This window comes from Etheostoma cragini, chromosome 23 (genome assembly GCF_013103735.1).
Source record: "Etheostoma cragini isolate CJK2018 chromosome 23, CSU_Ecrag_1.0, whole genome shotgun sequence".
NCBI classification, from domain to species: domain Eukaryota; kingdom Metazoa; phylum Chordata; class Actinopteri; order Perciformes; family Percidae; genus Etheostoma; species Etheostoma cragini.
The window spans coordinates 9,201,125-9,222,980 of NC_048429.1; the positions used below are offsets into that span (position 1 = coordinate 9,201,125).

A 21,856-nucleotide genomic window follows, 5' to 3' on the forward strand; every position below is an offset into this window, starting at 1 on the left:
ACACACACACACACACACACACACACACACACACACACACACACACACACACACACACACACACAAATTTAAACACCAAACTCTAAGCCCAAATTGTACGTAACAGTAAGACAGTAATGCACAATTCATTTATATGTATGCCAACATAGTATTTTGCTTTTACGCATTAACACACATGGTTTGAAATCACAAGTACAAATCTAACCTATTTCCTTTAGAAAGAAAGAAGAAGAAGAAGAAACCAGGCTTGAAGACTGCGGTGCAGGCAATGAGGAAATGAAAATGATGAAAAAGGAAACCATTTCATCATACTAGTCAGTTGGATGTCCACGTTTTAAATAATTCTCCATCTAAAAGGAAATGATTTAACTAAGATGATGAAATAAACTTACACTAAACTTATGTCACACACTTTCATACTAAAACTTAGTTTATATTCATGTTGTGAAGATTAGTAAGATACCACTAGGTGGCAGAATAGAAAGAAAAGCTATGTACAAAGTATGTCTGAGACCAATTGCACCTCCTCAGATCTACTGTATGTGTAGTGTGGTACGCCCATATTTTCTGGATTTAAGGTTATGATGTGTTGATGTAAATCAAATTGGAAACAGACTGAATCACCACCACAGAGTTTGTCCCTCTAAATGTACTGTATTGTGTAAGTTTCTAGAACTGCAATGCAGAGCTGAAGACAAATTTACCCAAAAGGGGATATTAAAGCATTGTATTCTTTTATTTTCTGCCATTATTCTATTCTTGTCTGTGCAGCAACTTACTTAGATCACCTCTGGTCCACAGTAAAATGGCAGTGTTTAAAAAAAAAAAAAAAAAAGAAGGAAAAAATAGACATATTTTTTCTTTTTTCAGCTAGCAAAAGTGTACAAGCATCTGGTCATGTTACTGCACATAACCTTAGCCTTGGCATGGGCATTATATATATTATATTAATTTTGGGATATGAGACTAGATTTCGTCTTAGATTTTGGAAATCGTAATATTGTAAATGTTTTAAGTGTTCTTAAGTCTTTTCCTGCTTTTTAAGGCTGCTTTACAGTAAAGTGATGTCATTTCCTGTGTTAGCAGACTGTTCTAGCTCTACTCTACCACTTAGTTATTATATCTACTGTACATTACTGAAGATTATTTATCTTAAATCTCATTGTGAAGATTAGAAGATTTTGTTAAAGCACCAATTGTCAGCCCTATAATATCACTGCAATATTGTCATCTGGGTATTAGGACAAGAATATTGCAATACCTGATTTTTTCCATATCGCCCAGCCCTACCTTAGCCCCTACACACTTCTAGATAAACGCAGTGTGTGTAAAAAACAAAGGGTACTGAGGTTGTGACAGAAGTTAAACATTATGAGACTGTTCCACTCCACAGAATATACATTTCCATATGCGTGCAAATATATACACCCAGAAAAAAACTGAAAGGATGTGGTGGTGTGCTAAATCAAGAGCGTTTGACTGAAGCAAAAGCTAATGTAGGACTGCATATGGTGCTGTCTGTGTGTGTGTGTGTGCGTGCGTGCGTGCGTGCATGTGTGTGTGCGCGTGTGTGAGAGACATAGATAGTAAGTCAGACATAAGAGTTGCAAGCTAAAAGGACAGGGGACTTCCTCTTGTTGAGCAACTTTGGAGTTGCAGTCGTTCTGTAAAAAGTTCTCACATAAAGTTTTTGTTTGTTTGTAGAAAGCATGCAATGATTTACAAGGAATTAATCCTAAGGAGTTTTATTTAATTTTAATTGAAATAGTTTAACTGTAGAAAATAAGTTACGTAAATAATAACAAATGGTAATCTGTATCAGTGGCCACAACTGACAAACACCAAACACACAGAACTTTCTCTAACTTTTGCCAAACATCCACTACCCTGCAACACAACCAGTGTACCAAATACAAGTTGTTCATAGTTCTGGTTTTATTACTACTTTCTCTTTATTTTCCTTTATTGTGTTTAATAGAGTGACTACACCATTTTAACTCTTCACCAGAATGACCTGCCTTGTTAGAAAAACCATGTGCAATATACTTTAATTGATTTCCTTCACTTTTGAAACCCGGACAGACATAAAATGAATAAATAATTAATAAATGTTTTATATGCATTGGGTCTCCATAGGTAAAACGTGTCAGACCAGTCCCCTATCTACCATTTATATGCAGTCTATCTAAACGCGTATTAAATAATCTATATTACACTGTGATGTAGTTGTAAGCAGATATATTATTAAAGAAATTGTCAACAACTATAAGCCACCCATAAGTTGACGCTGGTGTACAATCAGGAAATGAACAACATCGCAAAACAAAGTTGTTGTAATATTAAATGTGTCTGGGGCAGCCTCTGGCTCACCCGGTGGGGGCGTTTGCCCCATGTGGGCTGAGTCCTGCGGAGGCCTGGTCCGTCCCGCTGCCCTTTGCTGTGTGTCATTCCCCTGTCTCTCTCCCCCTTTCCTGTCTATCCACTATCACTTATGGAGGGAAAGGCCCCCAAAAAATTACCTTAAAAAAAGAAAAATGTAAATGTGTCTCTATACTTCACATTTAAAATCCATATGCGTTTGTAACTATAGTTTACTGTGTTAAAAAAAATGTAATAAATGTTTGCAAATATTTAAAAATATGCTTCTTTACAACTAACCATGCACTCCAAGTTCTTCCCCTCCCTGAAGTATAAACTCCACTACAACCAGTCATAATGTTTCTCATGTTGGTGACACAGTTAAGAGCTAACCTAGGCCACATACATAAATAGTATGCACACCCATACAAACTAAACTCCTACACACAAACACACATGTATATACACAGATGCTTTCACCAGAACTTGAAATGTATGCACCACCCACGTACAGTGGGGAGAACAAGTATTTGATACACTGCTGATTTTGCAGGTTTTCCTACTTACAAAGCATGTAGAGGTCTGTAATTTCTATCATAGATACACTTTAACTGTAAGAGACGGAATCTAAAACAAACTTCTTTTTAACTAATTAATTTGCATTTTGCGTTTCAGGTTGTGCTGAGGATAGATTCATACGGACATCCAAGAGAAGTAACGGACCACACACACAAACTACATTGATTTAGATCACTTCTGCAACAAGTATTTGTTTCAAATATTGTTTCCAATAATAACAACAAAAAGATCTCTCTCTCTCTTCCACAAGAAAAAAAGAAAACCCTTTTTTGAATCAACAAAATAAGTAAAACCTTTTACATAATATAATATTTGAATGCAGTCTTAACACAGTACACAGCTGTACAAAATGTTGCCTACATAAAATACTTTTTTTAAATCCGCAATGGTATTATTAAAAAAATAACCAACAATTAAGTACAATAGGCATGAGTTTGACAAAACAATAAATGCCACCTTTTGGTACTTGACAGTTTTTGGGATATGTGAGATGCTATAGACACATTTTGGTTTAGGATATGACTCTTCAGGGTGTGATTGTGAATATGTGTGTGTAAAAGCCATGACTCAGTATCTGTGACCTTGATGCCAGCCTAATTGGAGTTCCTGCAGTATTGTTTTTTCTCTCTAACACAAGCAATACAAATTCACACACACACACGCACGCACGCACAAAGTGACCTAGGGGTAATGTGGCCAACAGTATTTGGGAATGTGGACTATGTTGGTAAAAATAGCTCCCACCATCACTTAAATACTCCCAGGCTTAAACTAGGCCTGGATATTATTCCTTTAGGGAACTCACAAAAGAGAACAACATATACTGAGACTTAGGATTAATAGTCTTCCAGGAAAGCCTCATATTTTTCTACCATCTTGGCGTTCAAATTTGTATATTCTGCTTAGAGCAGAAAAGAAACTTTTCAGTAAAGAAATCGCTTGCAGCTATATCCCAAAATTAGGACCTCTCAAAAATGTTAGCTTTCCCATCAAACCGGCCGCCTGGTACAAAAGACACATTAAGCACACCATAATTTCAGTTCAAAGAGAGAACATAACAGAGGTCATGTGGGCTCAGATTTTTCTGCTATTACAAAGTTTTGAAATTGGCCAAATGAAAATAAAGAGTGACGTATTACATTGCCAAGCACAGAGCGAATGATTCACACAGACACACAAAATACTGACAAGCTGGACATTTTTGGACAATGTTTTTAGCAACAGGTGTCACCCGAGACACTAAATCTACAGTACTGAAGCAACTCATTGAGGACCAACCCGGCTCAAAAAAGTAGTAAAGTGTTTGTTTTGCCAGATTAGCAGCCTTCTGTGGATGAATCATAAGGAGAGGGAAAAGGGGAACTAAAGATGAACTGGCTGAGAGAAAATGGAGCACATTCCCTGCTGGGCACATACATCAAAATTAAAAATAAGAGGACAGGGAGGAAAGACGGCAGAGTGAAGGAGAGACGCAAGAGGAGAGGATAAGAAGGGGGGGGGGGGGGGGGAATGTGGGAAATGTCCCAAAAACCGAAAAAAACAAAAAAGAAGAGTTATAGAGGAAAAGGGAGAGGGCATTTCTCATGTGTTTATGCATATGACAAATATCAGATACCAACTATATGCTGTGTGAAAAATGGTGTGTTTGTTCTCAAAGAGAGGGAGATGAAAGATATACCGTTGTACTTCAACTTGCCTAGGGTTGTGGTACATGCAACACCATGTAGGGTTGCAGAGTATTGTAAAGAGTTGCAAAATGATCTATGAATACAACCCCTCCTCAGGCCACACAGTTGTTGACAGAAGTTAACTTCAGTAAAGTGGAGGCTGGGTGTGTCTGTGGGCTGACAGGGAACTAATGTGTCAGAAAGCTCTGGTGAAAACCACGCCTGTTGCTTCTGTTTGGTCAGTTTAATATGTTCTCATTCTGCGCTCCATACAAACTGAGCTGGTGGGTTTTCTTTTGTTGGGTTCCTCCAACAAAACAAAACACCCCTTGCTCACTTCTGTGTGAGCTTGTTCATTTGTCTATGTGGAGGATGAGTGGAGGTCATGGAGGTCAGTGTTTTGAGAACTTTAAGAAAGCAGACGAGAACAGAAATAACTTAAAACGATTTAAGAAAAAAGGTCTTACCTGCGTATGCGGGGAGGTTTTGGAGGTGGTGTGTCCCATCTCTCATCATCAGACTGATGGACTGCTTTAACGGGACTGCTTTCATCCTGGACAAACACGAACACAACTATAAACACTTTTCAGTTAAATGGGTAACTCTGGTTTTCATACACAAAGAGCCAGAGCTGCTCAACACAGCGATTAAGTTAAAAAGAAAAAAAAAAAACAGTGGAGAAATGTCTAAGATATGTTGAAACAGTGTCTCTATTACATAATTTGTCCCCCAGAGAGCACTGTTTTAACTGTGTATATATAATGTCCCAGTCAGCACATATCTTGCTAACAAATCTATAATGACCAAAGTAGCGTCACATCTGACTACTTTGCAGTTTGTCAAATTGCTAGCCAAAATTATTTACATTTTCAGGGACTTTCTAATACATTGGTGCTCAGGCAACATTAGTGCATTTTACTCACATAGTTTGAAGAGAATTGTTAGTTATATTTACTTGTCGTTTTAAGGACTTTTTGATTCTGCTCGGTGCACAGCACCATTTCCTCTAACTACTCCCTATTTCTTCTCTCCTACATATTTCTGGAGCAGAGGTAGAAAGTTGCTGCGATTGCTTCACTGAAGTATCCAAATTGTTTCTGAAAACAGCTTTCCTCCTCCCGACTAATCTTGTCTCTCTTCCTCTCAACTCTCGGCTTCCTCCTCCTCTCCTCTCTTTCCCCGTGACTCGTTAATTTGACTCGCTCTCCACTCTGATAATGAGAAGATGACAGGACAACTTCAGTCGTCATAAACTCAAGACAGCGGGCCAAATCTGGCCACTTCAGCTCTGTGTGTCTGCATGAGTCTGCTGAGGAAGTGACTTGAGAACGTTCAATGTACATGTTTGGCTGTATGTCCATGTGTGTTGTGATGAATAACTTGGGTAGGAACACTTCCTGCAAACAATGGCGCCTGCGTGCTAGCAGAAAAACGCGCGTGGGACGTGTATATGTGTAGGCTTATTGTTCGTACTGCCATTGAGAGCACCTATGTGGGTGTTTTAGCCAATAACAATGGCTGACTGGACATGAGTCAATGTGTGCATGGACTGAGTCAGTACAGCACACTGATAATGTTTTACTCAGACCGTGTGTGTGTGTGTGTGTGTGTGTGTGTGTGTGTGTGTGTGTGTGTGTGTGTGTGTGTGTGTGTGTGTGTGTGTGTGTGTGTGTGTACGCGCGCGCGCTTTTGGACTTGCAACTTTGTAAGATAATGACGATAAAGGTTATAATGAGTAGCAACAAACTTGTACCGGAGTTGTCTTCCTCCACATACACACGCCCACTCTTAAATGATTAATAGCATAAACCTCAAAACAGTTAGTAAATGTGTGGTACAGTTCAGTGGACGAGCTCCTCCCCCATGTTAGAGATACTGAAAGCTTTCAGGAAGCTCATCAGTGGAGCCTTTTTTGATGTAAACATAGTTGCGTGTGTCCCTGTGACCGTCTCTTGCAAGGGTCTCCCAACGGATGCGTGTCTATTCTCAGACTCAAAGTGCATCATGGGAGAGGGGTGATGTCACCAGAGCTTCCTAAGCAGGAAGTCGACCCCTGGATTGCTGCCAATGCACTCTCTCATAGTCTCTCTGTGTCCTCGGTCTTTAGGTGTGTCAATCTTGCACACTATCTCATCGATGCTTCTGTCCTCTGGCTCTTTGTCTTTTATCTTTATAGATCCACATAACAGTGTTGGGGAGTGGTGGCACTACTAGTAGCTGTGGGGTAGAGTAGCTATTTCTACAATCATGTAACCTCTTATGCAGAGAGCCATTTTGTTTTCACCAAGTAGCAGGGAATCACAACCAAATGCTACAGCATGCTCTTTTTTTAGATTAATTAGCTTAGAGATGATCTAAATTCTGCTTACACCCGTTTATTTTATATTAGAGAGGGAGAAATCGGGGCACTGCCAAGCTGGAAGAAGCAGGGTGGGTGCTGGTCTGGTGCCGGTCCCTCACTCACTCTAATTCAATTTGTCAAAAAATTACTTAATAGTTATACAATAATAATGTATATCTTTATCATATATATAATCAACAGTAGTTGCTTAATGTAACACTTAATGTGACAGCTTCAGTGTGTTTTTCTGAGTTTTTTTTCTGAGTCGCTGGTAGTGCAGATTTCAGAGTGTGGGGTTTCTGCAGCTTAAATACTTCCAATGAAGAGTAGCTTGTAGCTTCATTAGTTTAAAAGTAATGTTGTGGGATGATTGATGAGAGCTATGGATCAGCAATCAATTAGAAATTCATGTTCTCCATTTGTCTCTCACCTGCAATGTTCCAACACTAGAATGGATTTTTAAAAAGCTCTACAGCAAACTGCACTTAAAGTTAAGATAAGCCACTGAGGACAAATCTTTTGCTGCTTCTTTGATTGTCTAAATATGTTAGGTTGGTCATGAGTAAACCGTTTGGGTGGTTGTACTTCTAGTGCATCGGGAGGAGGAACAGGGACAATTGAGGACACATTGTATATGGTGTGTTTGTGTTGAGGGAAATAGAGGATAGTTTGAAGTAAATTGGAAACAGGGCAGTGGTGAGTGAAAGAGCAAAGCTATTTTCCAGCTCTAATATATAGGTCGAACGGTATGCAGTCCTGAGACTACCCTGCAGAGGAGAGATCTTTTTTGACACAAACTCTGAAACTCTTCTTTTTCTGTTTGTGTAAAGAGCAAAGTTTTCTGAAGGCCTCTCTATCCTTCTCTTCAATTCCTCCTACCCTCTCCCTCCCCTGTGACTAATTATTTGTGTTTTTTTCCCCACTCTGAGTGTGTTACTCAGCGACATCCTGTCTTTTCTTTAACACCAGACAGCACGCACAATATGTGTGTTTGTGTGTGTGTTTTTGTGTATGTGTGTGTTTCACACCATGCCATCATGTATCTGCGTGTTGGTGGAGCTCTCCAGTAGCTGCAGTTGTTTGTCAAAGAGCTGGGCGATCGCTCTATGAACTAACTCATACTGCTCCTAGAGAGACAAAGACAAGGGAGAGAGAAAGAGAGAGAGAGAGAGAGAGAGAGAAAGAGAGAGAGAGAAAATAAGTTAAATGGATGAGAGGTGAGGTGAAGGAAAAGAAAGAAGAAAGGGTTTCAGAAAATCAATGTTAAAGCAAAACATTCTCATGTCTATACTGAAAAACATCCATTTACATGGCTATGGAGCACAACCTGTGTGAAAACAAGAGAAGAGCCTGCACTGATGCACGCTGATTTAATCAGATTACTTTTCCGGTAAAGCAGTAAGTGTATTGCGCTGCTTTTTCAGAAATTGCATTACAGTTACTGGCTTCCAGCAGTCTCTATGAAGAAGGCAATTCTATAACTTATCCAACAGGGCTAATTTCCACTCTCAATGTCAGGACATGTTTGTGGTAATGGACACCATAAATAAGGTACAAAAGGGCAGAGGACATGAGGTGCTTTTTTAGGTCGAGACATACTCATTATTGTGAAGGTATGCTGCTTAAAGATGCAAATATGACTGGAAAACATTTAAACACGTGCATGACAAAACTGTGGTTAAACAACCTCAACCAGTTCAAAATAATGGTTGGAATGTGTCCACCTCTGCTACAGAGGCACAAATTAATTTTCAAGCAGGTGTCACAGGCTATGTAATGGAGGCTATGCTGCTATAACTGTCACTCAGACAAATTCTGAACAACATAAAGGGACGTCATTAAAACTTTGAGAGTGTGATACATAATGCAGCTAGTTGTGTACCCAAATAATTCAATTTTAAAACCACATTTGCAACCTCTGGGGGCAGGAACTTAATGATGTTGATTTTTTTATGTTTTCAAACAACCAGTTTGAGGCACTTCCAGCTGGTTGAAACCTATTCATTTGACAACCAGACGAATATCACACGATGTCGACCTCATCCCCCAGGGTGTGTGAAGGCACAGAAAATCTGGCTGCAGCAACACATTTGGGTAGCTATGCACGTTAGCATGAAATCATGTTCTCATCTTTTCTAGATTTCTCCAACAGATTTACATGAAATGTTTCATTCATTTAGAGCAGTATGACTGCAACGTGTGTAAAAGAAAAGACAAATTAAGAACAAACCTTGGTCTGAACAGCAGAGTGCCGTTGCGTCCTCATCTCTTGGATCAACCGAAAAACATTGAAGTTTTCTGGTATTTTCTTTAAAACACAACACACACACAGTATTAATTCTCTACTTTAAATCTTAACGTCTGGTGTGTAAAAGATGTGTGTTTGTGTGTGTGTTCAAATACCCCAGCTTTGAGGAGGTTCCACGTGTAGTCGATAGCACAGATAGCACCCGTCCTCCCACAGCCGGCACTGTACAGAGTCATACAGATTACATTCAACAGAAAAACAACACGTGTAAAGACAAGAGCACACACACACACACACACACACACACACACACACACACACACACACACACACACACATACCCACAGACAAACACTCAACCAGATGTATGAATGTTTGTATGTAATGACACTCCGTCCGGACAGGATGGAGACAGGAGCTGAAGATTATGTGGCACCGCGTCTGACGCATAAAATCATAAAACTTTGTCTCATGCTGTCAGAGAGCCTCTGTTTCTCTAACAAGCACAGTTTCTCCACACACATAAGTGCAGACGTACATACGAGCACACATCGACTCACACAAGGCATCTTTACAGATGGAGAGACGCAGCTTCAGGTCCTGCTGTGTAACAGAGGAACCAGGAAATGTCCGCAGGCTGCTCATTATAGCTGATTACACACACATGGTGACTGTGTGTGTGTGTGTGTGTGTGTGTGTGTGTGTGTGTTCAGTAGGGGACTTAAATCTATGGCTCATGAATCAGTGTGTTTTCATTCTTGATGACTACTTCTGCTAAGATGTTTTTGGTGGAAACAGTGCAGTCATCTTTGAACTGCTTTGTGACAAATGTGTCATTGTTGAACATAACACTTAAATTCTCAGCCAAGAGCAACCGTATCTATTCACTAAAGCTGTAATAAGATTTTCAACAAGATCAGTCAAGTCGACCAAATCTACAGTTTATCTATATCAGCTGAATATTAAGCAGAAATGTAGCTTTTTGCCAGGAGTGGACGTGTAATTGTATGTCGGGTATAGCAGCTAGTGCAACATTTCTCAGCTGTGTTGAACTCGATTTCAAAACCACACAAACCAGTGCTGGTCAATTGCACATTCTCATTGCCTCCTCACAGAAAACTCATAAATCATCCAATTCAATTCAATTTGAGAGCAAAGAATTAGATTCAAGAGTCTTGACCCAGAGCCAGCAGTTTTTTAGGCATGTACAGTAATTTATATCGTATTCAACACTGTCTACTCTTATTGCTTAACCTTCTCACCTGCATCAGTCTCTTTTTTTAAATGTTGCCTTAGGTACACTACTTGCATACATTAGCGGATCTTTGTCGGTGTCCCTGCAGAATATGTCTCTCCTGTTCCTACCTGCAATGCACACATATAGGGACGTCGTCATTCTCTTGATATTCCCTCATTAGTCCGATCATATCCAGTATGGAGTCAAACGATGAGGGGACGTCGTGATCTGGCCAGTTCATGTAATGGAACTGTGTTAGCCTCCGCGTTTCCTGCAAGGAGACATGCATTTAAAAAGAGGGTTGATGAAAGGTTGGCAACTTAAATCATCAGGCAAAGAGGAGAAAGGGAATGTGTGGGCGATTCTTTTATATTAGCATTCATCTACTGTCAGTGGAGTTGTACAGTGATGATATATGAACACGTTTGTGTCTTTGTCTTACAAAGTCAAAATTTTTTTGTTGTCCAAATGATTATTTTCATGTGGTTTTGTAAAGTGTTATGATAATGCTTTTATCAATAAAGTAAATTCTAAAGAAAACATTGAGCATTGAGTGAGAGAACTTACGTCTCCATTCTCCACCGTCAAAGTCCTGATGAAGTAGTCTGTTCTGGCCTGCTCTGCTTCCTACAAAACAGGGAAAGGGAGAACATTTACACAATCCTTGACTAACACGGTCATTAGAACAAAATGTGAGAAATGCAGGAGTCCAGAACAACAGACCCCCTTCCTCTCCTCACACACACAGCTGTGATAGTAGAGATTTGTCTACTTACACAGGAGATTCTGAAAGGGCCAAAACTCATGGGCTCCTCCCCAAGCAGCGGGAAATACCGCTCACACTTTTTCTAACCACAGAAAACGAAGAAAAAAAAGACTTAGCTTTGGCTGAGAACAAAATACCAGACAAATACCACAGCTTACTGTTCACACACACAATGACATTTACAGAAAAACTAAATACATAGATACTATACTTTATATACCAACATGTGCAAAACAGACATTTCTAGAGGCATATGCTAAGTATTTGAGCTATCAGTCACTTTAGTATTGGTTCAGTAAATGTCTTGACGTCTTGGGCTTTGGTAACTGCCTTTAGTGACCTCTCAGTTTCTCTTTTCACAAACATAAATATACAAGCAGACTTAGTTATTGCATCTGAGTGTGGTTTGCCAGCAGCACAGCAGCAGAGAGGAAAGCGCTCCAGAGGGTTGTCACCGCTGGCTGCCTTCCCCCCTCCCAGGAAGATCTTTACAATTCCTGCTGCCTTAAAAAAGGCCCAGAGCATACTCAGGGTTTTTCCTGCGTAGAGTAATTTTTGGAGCCCCCCAAAGAGGTTTAAGCCAGCCCCAAAAGAAAAAACACAAGCACCAAGATGATAAGAATTGAGAATAAAAATAGCAATTAATTATCCTCTCCAAATGTGTTTTAAGATCAATTTACCAAACAACCATTGACCAAGCAGAACATATACTTGAAAATTAGAGCTAATGTAAGTTTTATAACGGACTCTCCATGTGATTTAAATATTTTTAAAAAAAATTTTTTTGATAATATGGCTCTCAGTTACTCAAGCATCATATATATGTTAGTTTTTCAAATTGTCAAAAATAACAGGAAAATGCATACATTTTTGTCAAATAAGTAAACACAGACTCATTGACTTTACTGTACGTGGTTTGATAATGCTAACTATTTTGTGCTCCCCCCCCCCAAAAAGCCCATTCTGAGCCAGGAAAAACCCTGATTCTAAAGATTTATCTCACCACAGACACTCTGTTTGAATTACTGCCCTTGGACAGCTGTTAAAGGACCATTAAAACACGGACAGACAGTTTTTATCCAAAAGTCATAACTGCACTTAATGCTTTTTGAGTATTATGAATGAATCATGCAGTGAATGTCTTGTATGTGTGGTGTGTTTGGGTTTTTGTGTCTTTATTTTTTTATAGTGACTTTTAGAGGCTCTATTATATTTGTTTAGTCACTGGTTTAATAAAGAATATTCTGTTCTAGGCAGAAAAAAAAAGTGAAATACTAGAAATACCTTCACCAAGGCTAAACAATTTATATTTAAATTTGCTATTTTACATCTTGGACGAAAAAATAATTCTACTTTTCCATAGAATTCTACGTTGGTGAAGATAATAAAACATGGCTGTGTGTAGAGACACATAAACATCCAACATATACCCTCACACGAACACACAGACAAAAAGGGATTACATATCACAGCCTTACCCTTCCCATCTCAAACTCTCGACAAGCCATCACAATAACCTGCAGAGACACAAACAGGAAGGACTGGGATCAATATTTACACTCAGCCTCTCACAGTCAAATCTTACATTTCCTAAAATATTCAATCCTGTATGTTTACTGTATGTAATACTGTAGTTGCCAGGCACTCAGACAAGTACCCAGCAGATTGAGAAAAACTTAAATTGAGAGTCAACCTCTCTTTATGCTCCATTCCCACAGTAGTAGTTCAGACTTCAGATCGTTTTTGATCATACGTTTCACTCTTACATCTATATCTCACATCGTTCCCTTTGATCCTACAGAGGTAATTATCACAGCGGCAATCCCCCAGCTTTTCAGAGTGCTCGTTAAGCCTAATCAGAGCTCCGCCTTCTTCTATCCATCTGGTTTAAGCATAATCAATCGCCATCTGCCTGACAACCACATTAAATATTTATTCCAATTACCTTCAGGGTGCGAGGGATTTCCCCCTTGCTGGTCTCTATATTCCATCGTCTGCTGATTGTTTTATTTTTTATTTATCCCCGGTGTGGACAAAATGTATACCCCCCACCCCTCAAAGTGATCAATGCTACTTCCCCAATAGACCATATTATCAATAGAAGAATTTTAAACACCAAGTAAAGCAGTGTACTGTAAACAGTCTAAGGTGCGATAGAACGATAAAATCAGAGCGGCATTTGCTAGATGTGTTTAGCCGAGCCCCCGGGACGCCGGCTACAGATCCCCGTCATATCGGCTGCAGCTGGTAGATGGGTTTAGCTGCCAATAGGTGACTGTGAGCCGGCTACGGGCTCCGCCAGATGACGGCCCTTTCAGAGGCCATGGTCATTTTGACGAGAAAAAGTGAGCGTCATGCGGGGGCGGCACTTATGTTTAGCCACCAAAACAACAAGTTAAGTTTAGGAAAAAGATCGCATTTGGATTAAAACGCTCCCGAGGGGGGCGTCTCTGTAGCTCATCTGATAGACTGAGCTACTCCAACCTGCGGCCCTTTGCTGCATGTCATTCCCCCTCTCTCTCCCCTTTCATGTCTAAGCTGCCCTATCAAATAAAAGGCCTAAAAATGCCCAAACAATTATCAAAATAAAAATAAAAACTCTCCTGAGGAACGATTGAGTGTTTCCTGGGTGAAAGTCTTGTTTTAGCCGGGAAGTGAACTCTGCTCCTTGGCTTGAAAGCCCTGTGTTTTATTTTTACAACATGTTGTTCTATTTCATTTTGAGATTATACATTGAATATTTAATTCCATAAATAAGTGTTTTGGCATGCCTGGCCAAGTGGCACTATCCACTGTATTGGAGGGGGGGGGGGGGGATTTAATTCTTGCATTGTTTTGTTTTGTTTTGTTGTGCTTGATGAAAAATCTTTTTTAGCCATCCAACGAGCCATATACTCACAGCTACATTGTACTCCCAGTTCATTCTCCAGAAGTCGATGACAGTGTTTGGCAGTGGGCCCTGAGTTGCAATATAGGCTTCTGGGCCATCTATACCCTGAAGGGAGCGATGGGTAGAAGAGAGAGAAAGTAACATCACACCTCCGCACTATTTTTAAGGTGATCTGTAAAGGCAATTTATCTCCACAACAGATGTTCCTGTGATACATATAGTAATTTATAACAGGTACATTTTCTCAATACTGTAATCTAAGTGCCAAACAACAAAGCAGGAATTATAGCTTTTTTTTTTTACCTTGATAAAGTTTGCATTGACGTAATCGGTGTCCTGATTGGTTGTTTTTAATGTCAGCTTTACTCTAGTGTGATCGACTGGGGACAAAAAAAGAAAGCAAATTATTTACTTTGATGCATTAAAAATATTTTTAACTTTGCAGAAATAGAGGATGAAACAAAACAAGACTAAGAAAAAAAGAAAAGAGAGAAAATGGATAGAATGGATAGAATGGAATATAGTGAGGCCAAAGGAGTAAAAACTGGAGGGCAATATACTGTAAATGGGTTAATGGACAGAGCAACATCCTCAATCCTGTGTGTGTGTGTGTGTGTGTGTGTGTGTGTGTAACACACATCTGTTACGGATGAAGCGGTTCTTCCTTTGCCTTATCGGCAGCTCATTCACTAAAAGCATTAATGAATGAATACATTGATGAATAGATGGATGGATTGATGGACAGAGGAGAAAAAGAGGATAAAGATATAAAAGAAGTAGGACGGATGTTGGGTCATGGAAGCTCCCCCTGAGGTTGTTACAGTGCGAGCTCTGTGTGTGTTTATGAGACATGATCTATTATAACACACTGGATCTGTCTAAATGTATGTGTGTACACATTTTCAGTGAATTTCTGTCTTAACATTCTGTCTAAGGCTTGGTGTGGGTGAATCATTTTGGTACATTGCAAGGTAGATGACGGAAATTAAACAACATAGTAACAGAAAGTAGGAGAGAACCAAGACAGCCGAGAGCTACACTGGCAGATACGGTTAGGCATGTGGTACACCTACAGCTCTGCTGCATGCTCCATCAGTCAAAGCAATAAGCAACAAACTAAGACTTTAAGTTTGTTTTAGAAAAGTTTTGGAGGTATTTTGTCCATTCCATTCACATTAATAGACTAAATATTAACATGCAGCTGTACCGGTACTTACATGGCAGTATATCTTTGTATCTGTTCTTCTTGATATTCTCTTCCCTCTCTCCCACGTTGGTGGGGTAGATCTTCTCTGTGCGGTATTTAGTCGATAACCTGCGTAATCGCTGGAAAAAACAGAGAGAAGAATATATTTAGTAGATAGTGATACATTATCTTCCCTTCCTTCTCTCTCGCCAACAGAGATAATACATGTTTTTTTGTTTTTTAGGTATCAATGGAGTTACAAACAGAGGAAAGGTAGTGGATGACACTCATTATGGGAGCACTTCTCTTCAACAGATCAGATAAAAGTGATAAATGATAGCAAAGCAAAATGATACAGTCAGACAGAAGTCCTTATCTGGGTATCATACCAATAGGAATACAACGAAAACAGAGTTCCAGAGCGCAGTGAAAAAAACTGTCAATCTGTGGTGACACTACACACAGAAAACTATTCATTTGAGTTTCAATGAAGCCGTTTTATTATATTTGTTCCCAAGCATCCTGGCTAACACACAGGTTACAGTGGTTAAACCCTAACATACACACCCATTACACATCCTTCAACAATCACACCACTACCGATATCACACCACCACACCCCCACACATACTCCTGCTCCTCATTGCGTGATAGTGCATTAAGTTAAGTGTGGCCTAATCAAATACTGGCAGACACTGATTGACACATCCAGTTAACGAGAAGAGAACAATTACAGTGTCTCTTGTCTGCCTGCAGGCTGAAGCTCAGCTAGCAGTTCTTTAACTCGAGTCCATTCACAGTATACCCCAATCATTCATACAAAAGCAGTTCAAGGTGCTTTATAAAATAGAAACAAGTGATGATATTTTAGGGATTGACTATTGGTGCTTTAACAAAATGTTATTTTCACAATGAGAGTTGATCAATATTTTCCAGAAATTATTTAATGATTTAGTGGGTAAATGTAAATAACAGCTAAAACAATCTGGTAAGTTCAGAAAATGACATCACTTCACTGTAATGCAGCCTGTAAAGCCAGGTAAAGACAACACTTACCATGTTACGATATATCCAAAGTCTAAGACGATATCTAGTCTCATATTGCTATATTTATACAACATCAATATACTGCCCAGCCCTACATACTACAGCCTTGCGTACAGTACATCCAAAGACACAGATGTGCATGCGGGCAATGATGCAAATAAACAGGACAGTTTCATAAAATATGATTTAACTTACAGGAGTTTTGCAATAAAGTGACTTGTCAGACATTTCATTAATTAATTCAATCAGGCATGAAAGGAGTTCAGGAGAAATAAGTTCCTGCATGGTCACTTCTGTTGACGTCCCAAGTAAATTTCAAACAAAACAGAGCAAACTTGCCCCCCCCCCCCCCCCCCCCTCCGTAACTGTCATGGCTACGAGCATCCTTTATGAGAAGGAAGAGGCTTCAGCTACAGCCACTAGTCGCACTTCAAGTGCTAAAATATTTTTGGTCATCAAATAGCATCGTCGTTGGAGTACATTATACTACAATATTCAGGGTGTCACGATTTTGATTTTAAATCAAAATTGATCTAAATTAATTCACAATCTTGAATATCGAATTTAAAAATGGAATCGTCAATACCGCCACGCCCCCCCACGTCACGCCGGGCCCAGGAACAGCACCATGTCTAAATGCAACCATGAGCTTAGCCGTAAACGGTGGAACTGTTTGGAATTTTTTTTTTTTTGGGTACATCAACTTTCCAACCCAAATTTTTTTAAAGGCACCTGGTTTAAAACTTCCCGTTTTAACAGTTAAACATCGCAGCCAAATCCAGAGTATCAAAGGGTGACACAATGTGTAAAATTATAAAGAAAAAATTGAAATAAGAAATGTGTAAACATAGGTATACTACAACGAAAATCAAAAGTGTCTAAGAATCTATAGGTGGCTGAAGTTCAAGAAGACTTAACTGAAGTAGGAAGGAAACCACAACAACGAAGAACTTAAAATTTGGGGACTTTCTTAAACTTGCGATGAATTTTACCACGTAACTCCTTCTCATTCATGATTTAATGCGGCCTCGGGTGTGGCAGTCAAACTTTAAAAGACCATCAAGACTTTTGTACCTTAAAAAAACGCTGCTGCTCGACTGATAGTGTTCACATGATATCACTCTTTATTCTCTCAGTTGTTCAATCACTACCTTCTCTCATTCTGAGAAAGTGAGGAAATTTGGCATGTCTTTCTCTCTCACTCACTGCTCTGAGAAAGTCTGTGTGGGCGTTCGGGGCTGCTGGAGCCTCGTGTGACAAAAATGGGCCTGCCTCTTCTCTCTGGCCCTGTCTGCAGGCTTTCCTTGTGTTAGTGACCGGGACATATACTTTACATCCTGATTTCCTGAGAAATCTCAAACCTTTTCTTCCTGTCCCTGTTTCTCTTCTGACACAACATTAGCTCTGTGCTATTACACAGACACACATATAAACAAAGATCCAAACCATCCGCTGTGATGAAAATGTTAAAACTACAACATCAAAAACAATATTGCATAGTTGAGAACATCTGTCCCATATAGTCGCAGCTTCGGTTGAAGAACACATTGCTTTCTGTAGGCTTATATCTGCATTACATGTTAATCTTGATGTGTATCTACAAAGCTACAAACACTTAATTTCCACAACGGGTAGAGATAATTGTGACTCAGATGAATCTCTCTCTCCCCCACGCACCATAACTTTCAACTCCTGTCTTCTATTATTTTTCCTTCTGAAAGTTACCTTTTTGACACAGGGCTTCAGTGCCTTCATAAACTGACGAGCTGACTGTTGTACTCACTGAATACACTACTGACACACTCAAACAGTTTAGACTATTGGCACAGAGGCACCATAAAAGACATAATGAGTTATCCACCTTTCATTTTGTTTCACTCGTCTTTATAAACCCCGATGACAAGATGAGGGAGAGGAAACCAGGAAAAGCAGTTTAAGAGAAAGAGAGGTAAACACAGAGACTGTGGGCGGCAACACAGCTGTGCATGTGTGTGTGTGTGTGTGTGTGTGGTGTAATAGCATTAGAGCTCTTCTGGCCTCATGTGAATTACATTTCCAACAGAGGTCTGCTTCTGTGCAGGGCCAAAGCCCGGGAAGACACACACTCACAAACACAAATACACACACTAAGGACACACATTGAGCGAGAGAAGGCAGGCAACAGTGATTTGTGATGGTTTGTGATTCCCTCAACCCGCAAAACCCATTATCTGGAGACAAACATGCACACAATTGTGCCCTCTAACACTGTCATGTTGATAAGTAATTTCCTTTTAGAGACCAGTTCATTTACAGCAAACTGGAAAGCACAAGTCAAGATTCTCCCATTAGAGCTAATAAATTCTGACATCTGTAGCACCAATTCAATGATTTGCTTTGGCCCTGCATTGCTAGTTTGAATCTATACATGATAGACTGTCAGCTGCCAGTTAGAAAGAGATTTTATGTTTTCAAAAGGTCACGACTTCAACAATCAGGAGGTCAAACTGCAAAGGATTAGCCACAGAAACAATCCAAGAAAATAACTTTTCATTAATGCTTATGCGTAAGGCTTTTATTCAGACATTTCCGCATTTGTAATTCCAGACTTACACCTCCCTCTCTCAGTCCAAGGGATCAAGCCGACAAACTTTCAGTTGAAGGTCTGCTTGTCTGACCTGGCCAACTTTTATTTACATGACAGGCTGTTCCTGTCACATGATGGTCATTGACACAAATATTGTACTAGAAAAGCAGAGGTGTGTCAGTTTGTTTATAGACTGTTCTTTGCCAAGAGCACCTTGACAGTATAGTTAAGTATAGAAGCTACACTGTCATATTATTATTCTAACAAAGAAGTTCCAACCAGGCAAGCTGTATGCAAACATTGTAAGTTTTCCATTTTAAGCATTGCATAGTTAAATGTGGATTGGGAGTGTTTTCCATCAACTTGAATGAAGTCAAGAGATTGGTTTTTATGTTCGAAATATGCATCTGACACTTCTGAGAGGCTGCAGTGATAAGATATTTTACAGACAGCGTTTCAAAATATCTACAACACACTTGAACCAGCATTTATAGTTGAATTTGACCATTCATAAGCCTGGTAACCTAAAGAAATAAATGTTAGCTTCTATCGGTCTCGCCATTTTTCTTTTTACTTTCCTTTGTCCCAGACAGACCCTGTTTCTAATTACACTTACTTCCTCTGTTACATAACACACTAACACACACAAATACAAATAATGGGTAAGCCTGGAGGATGCAGAAGAAATTAAGCAGAGGCAGAGAGTCCTTGCTTGCTGCTCTGTACCTTTTCTCAACCAATGAAAGGTGGAGTATAAGGGAAACATAAAAAGGAGAGGAGATATGTTTTTTTTTCCAGATAAGGTAGAGATTTCGATGGGGCAAAGGGGAGGTGAACAGGGAGGAAAGAGAGAGAGGGAGAAGGGAAGTAAAGAAAACACGGAGAGCCAAGGCTTTTAAGAGGCACTTGGTAACTAAGCTAATGGGTTCTTTTATTCCGCGTTTCTGTCGTCCATTCACACGCTGTCTCCACACACTGTTGCTTCGCACTAGCTTCTGTCCTGAATGTGGTGGGGGGGGGGGTCCAGAAAAGCGGGCAAAGAAAAGTAAACATGCTTGTGTCTATCAATACTCAAGTGTATTCCTCAATTCAATTCTTATATGTTGCAGTTGGTGGTGTATCAATTTCTCCAAAGTGCCAAGTGATGGAAAAGCTCTTGTAGGGCAGTCTAAAACAAATGATCATTGTCAATATCGGTTACAATGAGTCAATTATTCGATTAATTGATAGAAAGAAAATGTTGCAACTATTCTCATAACTAAGTCATTGTTTAAGTCTTAATAATTGCCGAATATGTGGCGTTAAATACATAACCTTGGGCTCTGGGAAACTGTGACTTCTTGTTTTGTATGACAGTTGAAAGATACAACTTAGCCACAATTATAATACAGAGCAATACAGCAAATGATCATGTTTGAGAAGCTGAACAGGTGAATGTCTTTCATCTACGACTTAGCCACAGTACCCACAATTGTTTTTTATTTTTTTAAATGGGTCTAGAGTGGGGGGAAAAAAATCATCAATTAACCTGCTTGTTATCTTCTATTTATATATTCTTTTTTTGCTTGAAAAATTCATGTTGTGAAGTTATGTACAATGATATAAATAAGAAAAACAAAAACAAATCCTCATTTAAGAGCCTAGAACCACTGAATGATATGCAGAGTACCTTTTAAACAACTGATCATAAGAATACAAGTGTATCGTTTGTGTTATGCAAAAAAGCATATGTACAAAACAATTGTCTTCACAGGAAAGGGAAGTTACTAAAACACTAGAAAACACTCAGTTCCTATGTTTTCACACATTAAAGACAAGAATGCACTGAAACCACCTACGCTGATGGCTGTTGTGGTCGTGACTGCAAAATGTGTGAAGACAATTACTCAACAGCTGACGGACATCTCTTATAAGATGTTCACTTGCACTTTTGTCAAAAGTTCAACTAGTGGTCAACACTGCAACAGTGTTTTTAACAACTCTTTTTTCATTAGAATTAAAAGCACAAATGATTAAAATAATTCCAAAAATCTTTCACATGGCTCTTGGTCCTTCCAGACTCTATTTCTACCTTTCCATTCCCTTCTGTTCCATTTGTTTTCTTGCTTCCTATCAGTCAGAGGAATAAAACAGCATGACTGGTTTGGACCCTTTCCTGTGAATGCTCGATATATTTTTTCAAACCAACAAAGATAGAAAGAACACAATAGAGGTATTGTGGGTAGAGAGAGGTAAACCGAGAGCAAGATGTAGTTGTTAGTGGGTCTAACCCACTTTCTGTCTCTTGGCTGAATAAGTCAGCATCACTGTACTTCCCTGGCACACTGAATAATTCACACACACACTAACACACACAAAAAGAGAAACATGTTCTCTTTCTTGAACTCAGCAGTAGGCACTGATTGGCATAAAATATGCTCTTCCTGTGGAAGCAATGGGAAAAAGGGAAGGGGGGGTCAAGCACTAGTGGCAGAGAGGACACAGACGGCCAGACGGACACACACACACACACACACACACACACACACACACACACACGCCTCGCTCTGCTTCTCTCCCTCTGCCAATTCAATGAGCTCGACTGACTTGCTGCTTCCCCCTCTCTGTGTGGCATTAGTGTCCTAAATCAGAAAAAAACTAATGTGCATAGTCATATTTGGGAATACAGAAAAGTGTGACTACACCAAATGCTGAATGCATAATCGAGTGAATGCGTAGTTGTGGAAAAAAAGGGCTGATATAAATACAGCAGCATGACTCCGCAGCAGCATTAAAGGTCCCACGACATGGAGCTCTTTGGATACTTTTATCTAGACCTTAGTAGTCCCCTAAAAGTCTCTTTCCCAAAATGCAGCCTTGGTGCAGAATTACAGTCACTAGAGCCAGTTCCGCAATGAGCTTTCCTTAGGACGTGCCATTTCTAAATCTGTAGCTTTTGAGGAGGGGGGGGGGGGGGGGGGGGGGGGGGGGG

The 21,856-nt window shown here is 39.7% G+C and overlaps 1 protein-coding gene across 1 annotated transcript in view; it reads right to left on the bottom strand.

Moving 5' to 3' along the window:
- Positions 1 to 21,856, bottom strand: part of LOC117939077 (tyrosine-protein phosphatase non-receptor type 12-like) — a 43,520-nt gene that overhangs the window by 10,887 nt on the left and 10,777 nt on the right. The window contains exons 2-12 of the mRNA XM_034864123.1: positions 15,304 to 15,412; positions 14,390 to 14,466; positions 14,096 to 14,191; positions 12,675 to 12,713; positions 11,207 to 11,278; positions 10,998 to 11,057; positions 10,559 to 10,701; positions 9,349 to 9,415; positions 9,176 to 9,253; positions 7,974 to 8,072; positions 5,072 to 5,157 (exon numbers count right to left, since the gene is read on the bottom strand). Coding sequence (XP_034720014.1) covers positions 5,072 to 5,157; positions 7,974 to 8,072; positions 9,176 to 9,253; positions 9,349 to 9,415; positions 10,559 to 10,701; positions 10,998 to 11,057; positions 11,207 to 11,278; positions 12,675 to 12,713; positions 14,096 to 14,191; positions 14,390 to 14,466; positions 15,304 to 15,412 — 926 coding nt within the window. The remainder of the gene's footprint in view (positions 1 to 5,071; positions 5,158 to 7,973; positions 8,073 to 9,175; positions 9,254 to 9,348; positions 9,416 to 10,558; positions 10,702 to 10,997; positions 11,058 to 11,206; positions 11,279 to 12,674; positions 12,714 to 14,095; positions 14,192 to 14,389; positions 14,467 to 15,303; positions 15,413 to 21,856) is intronic.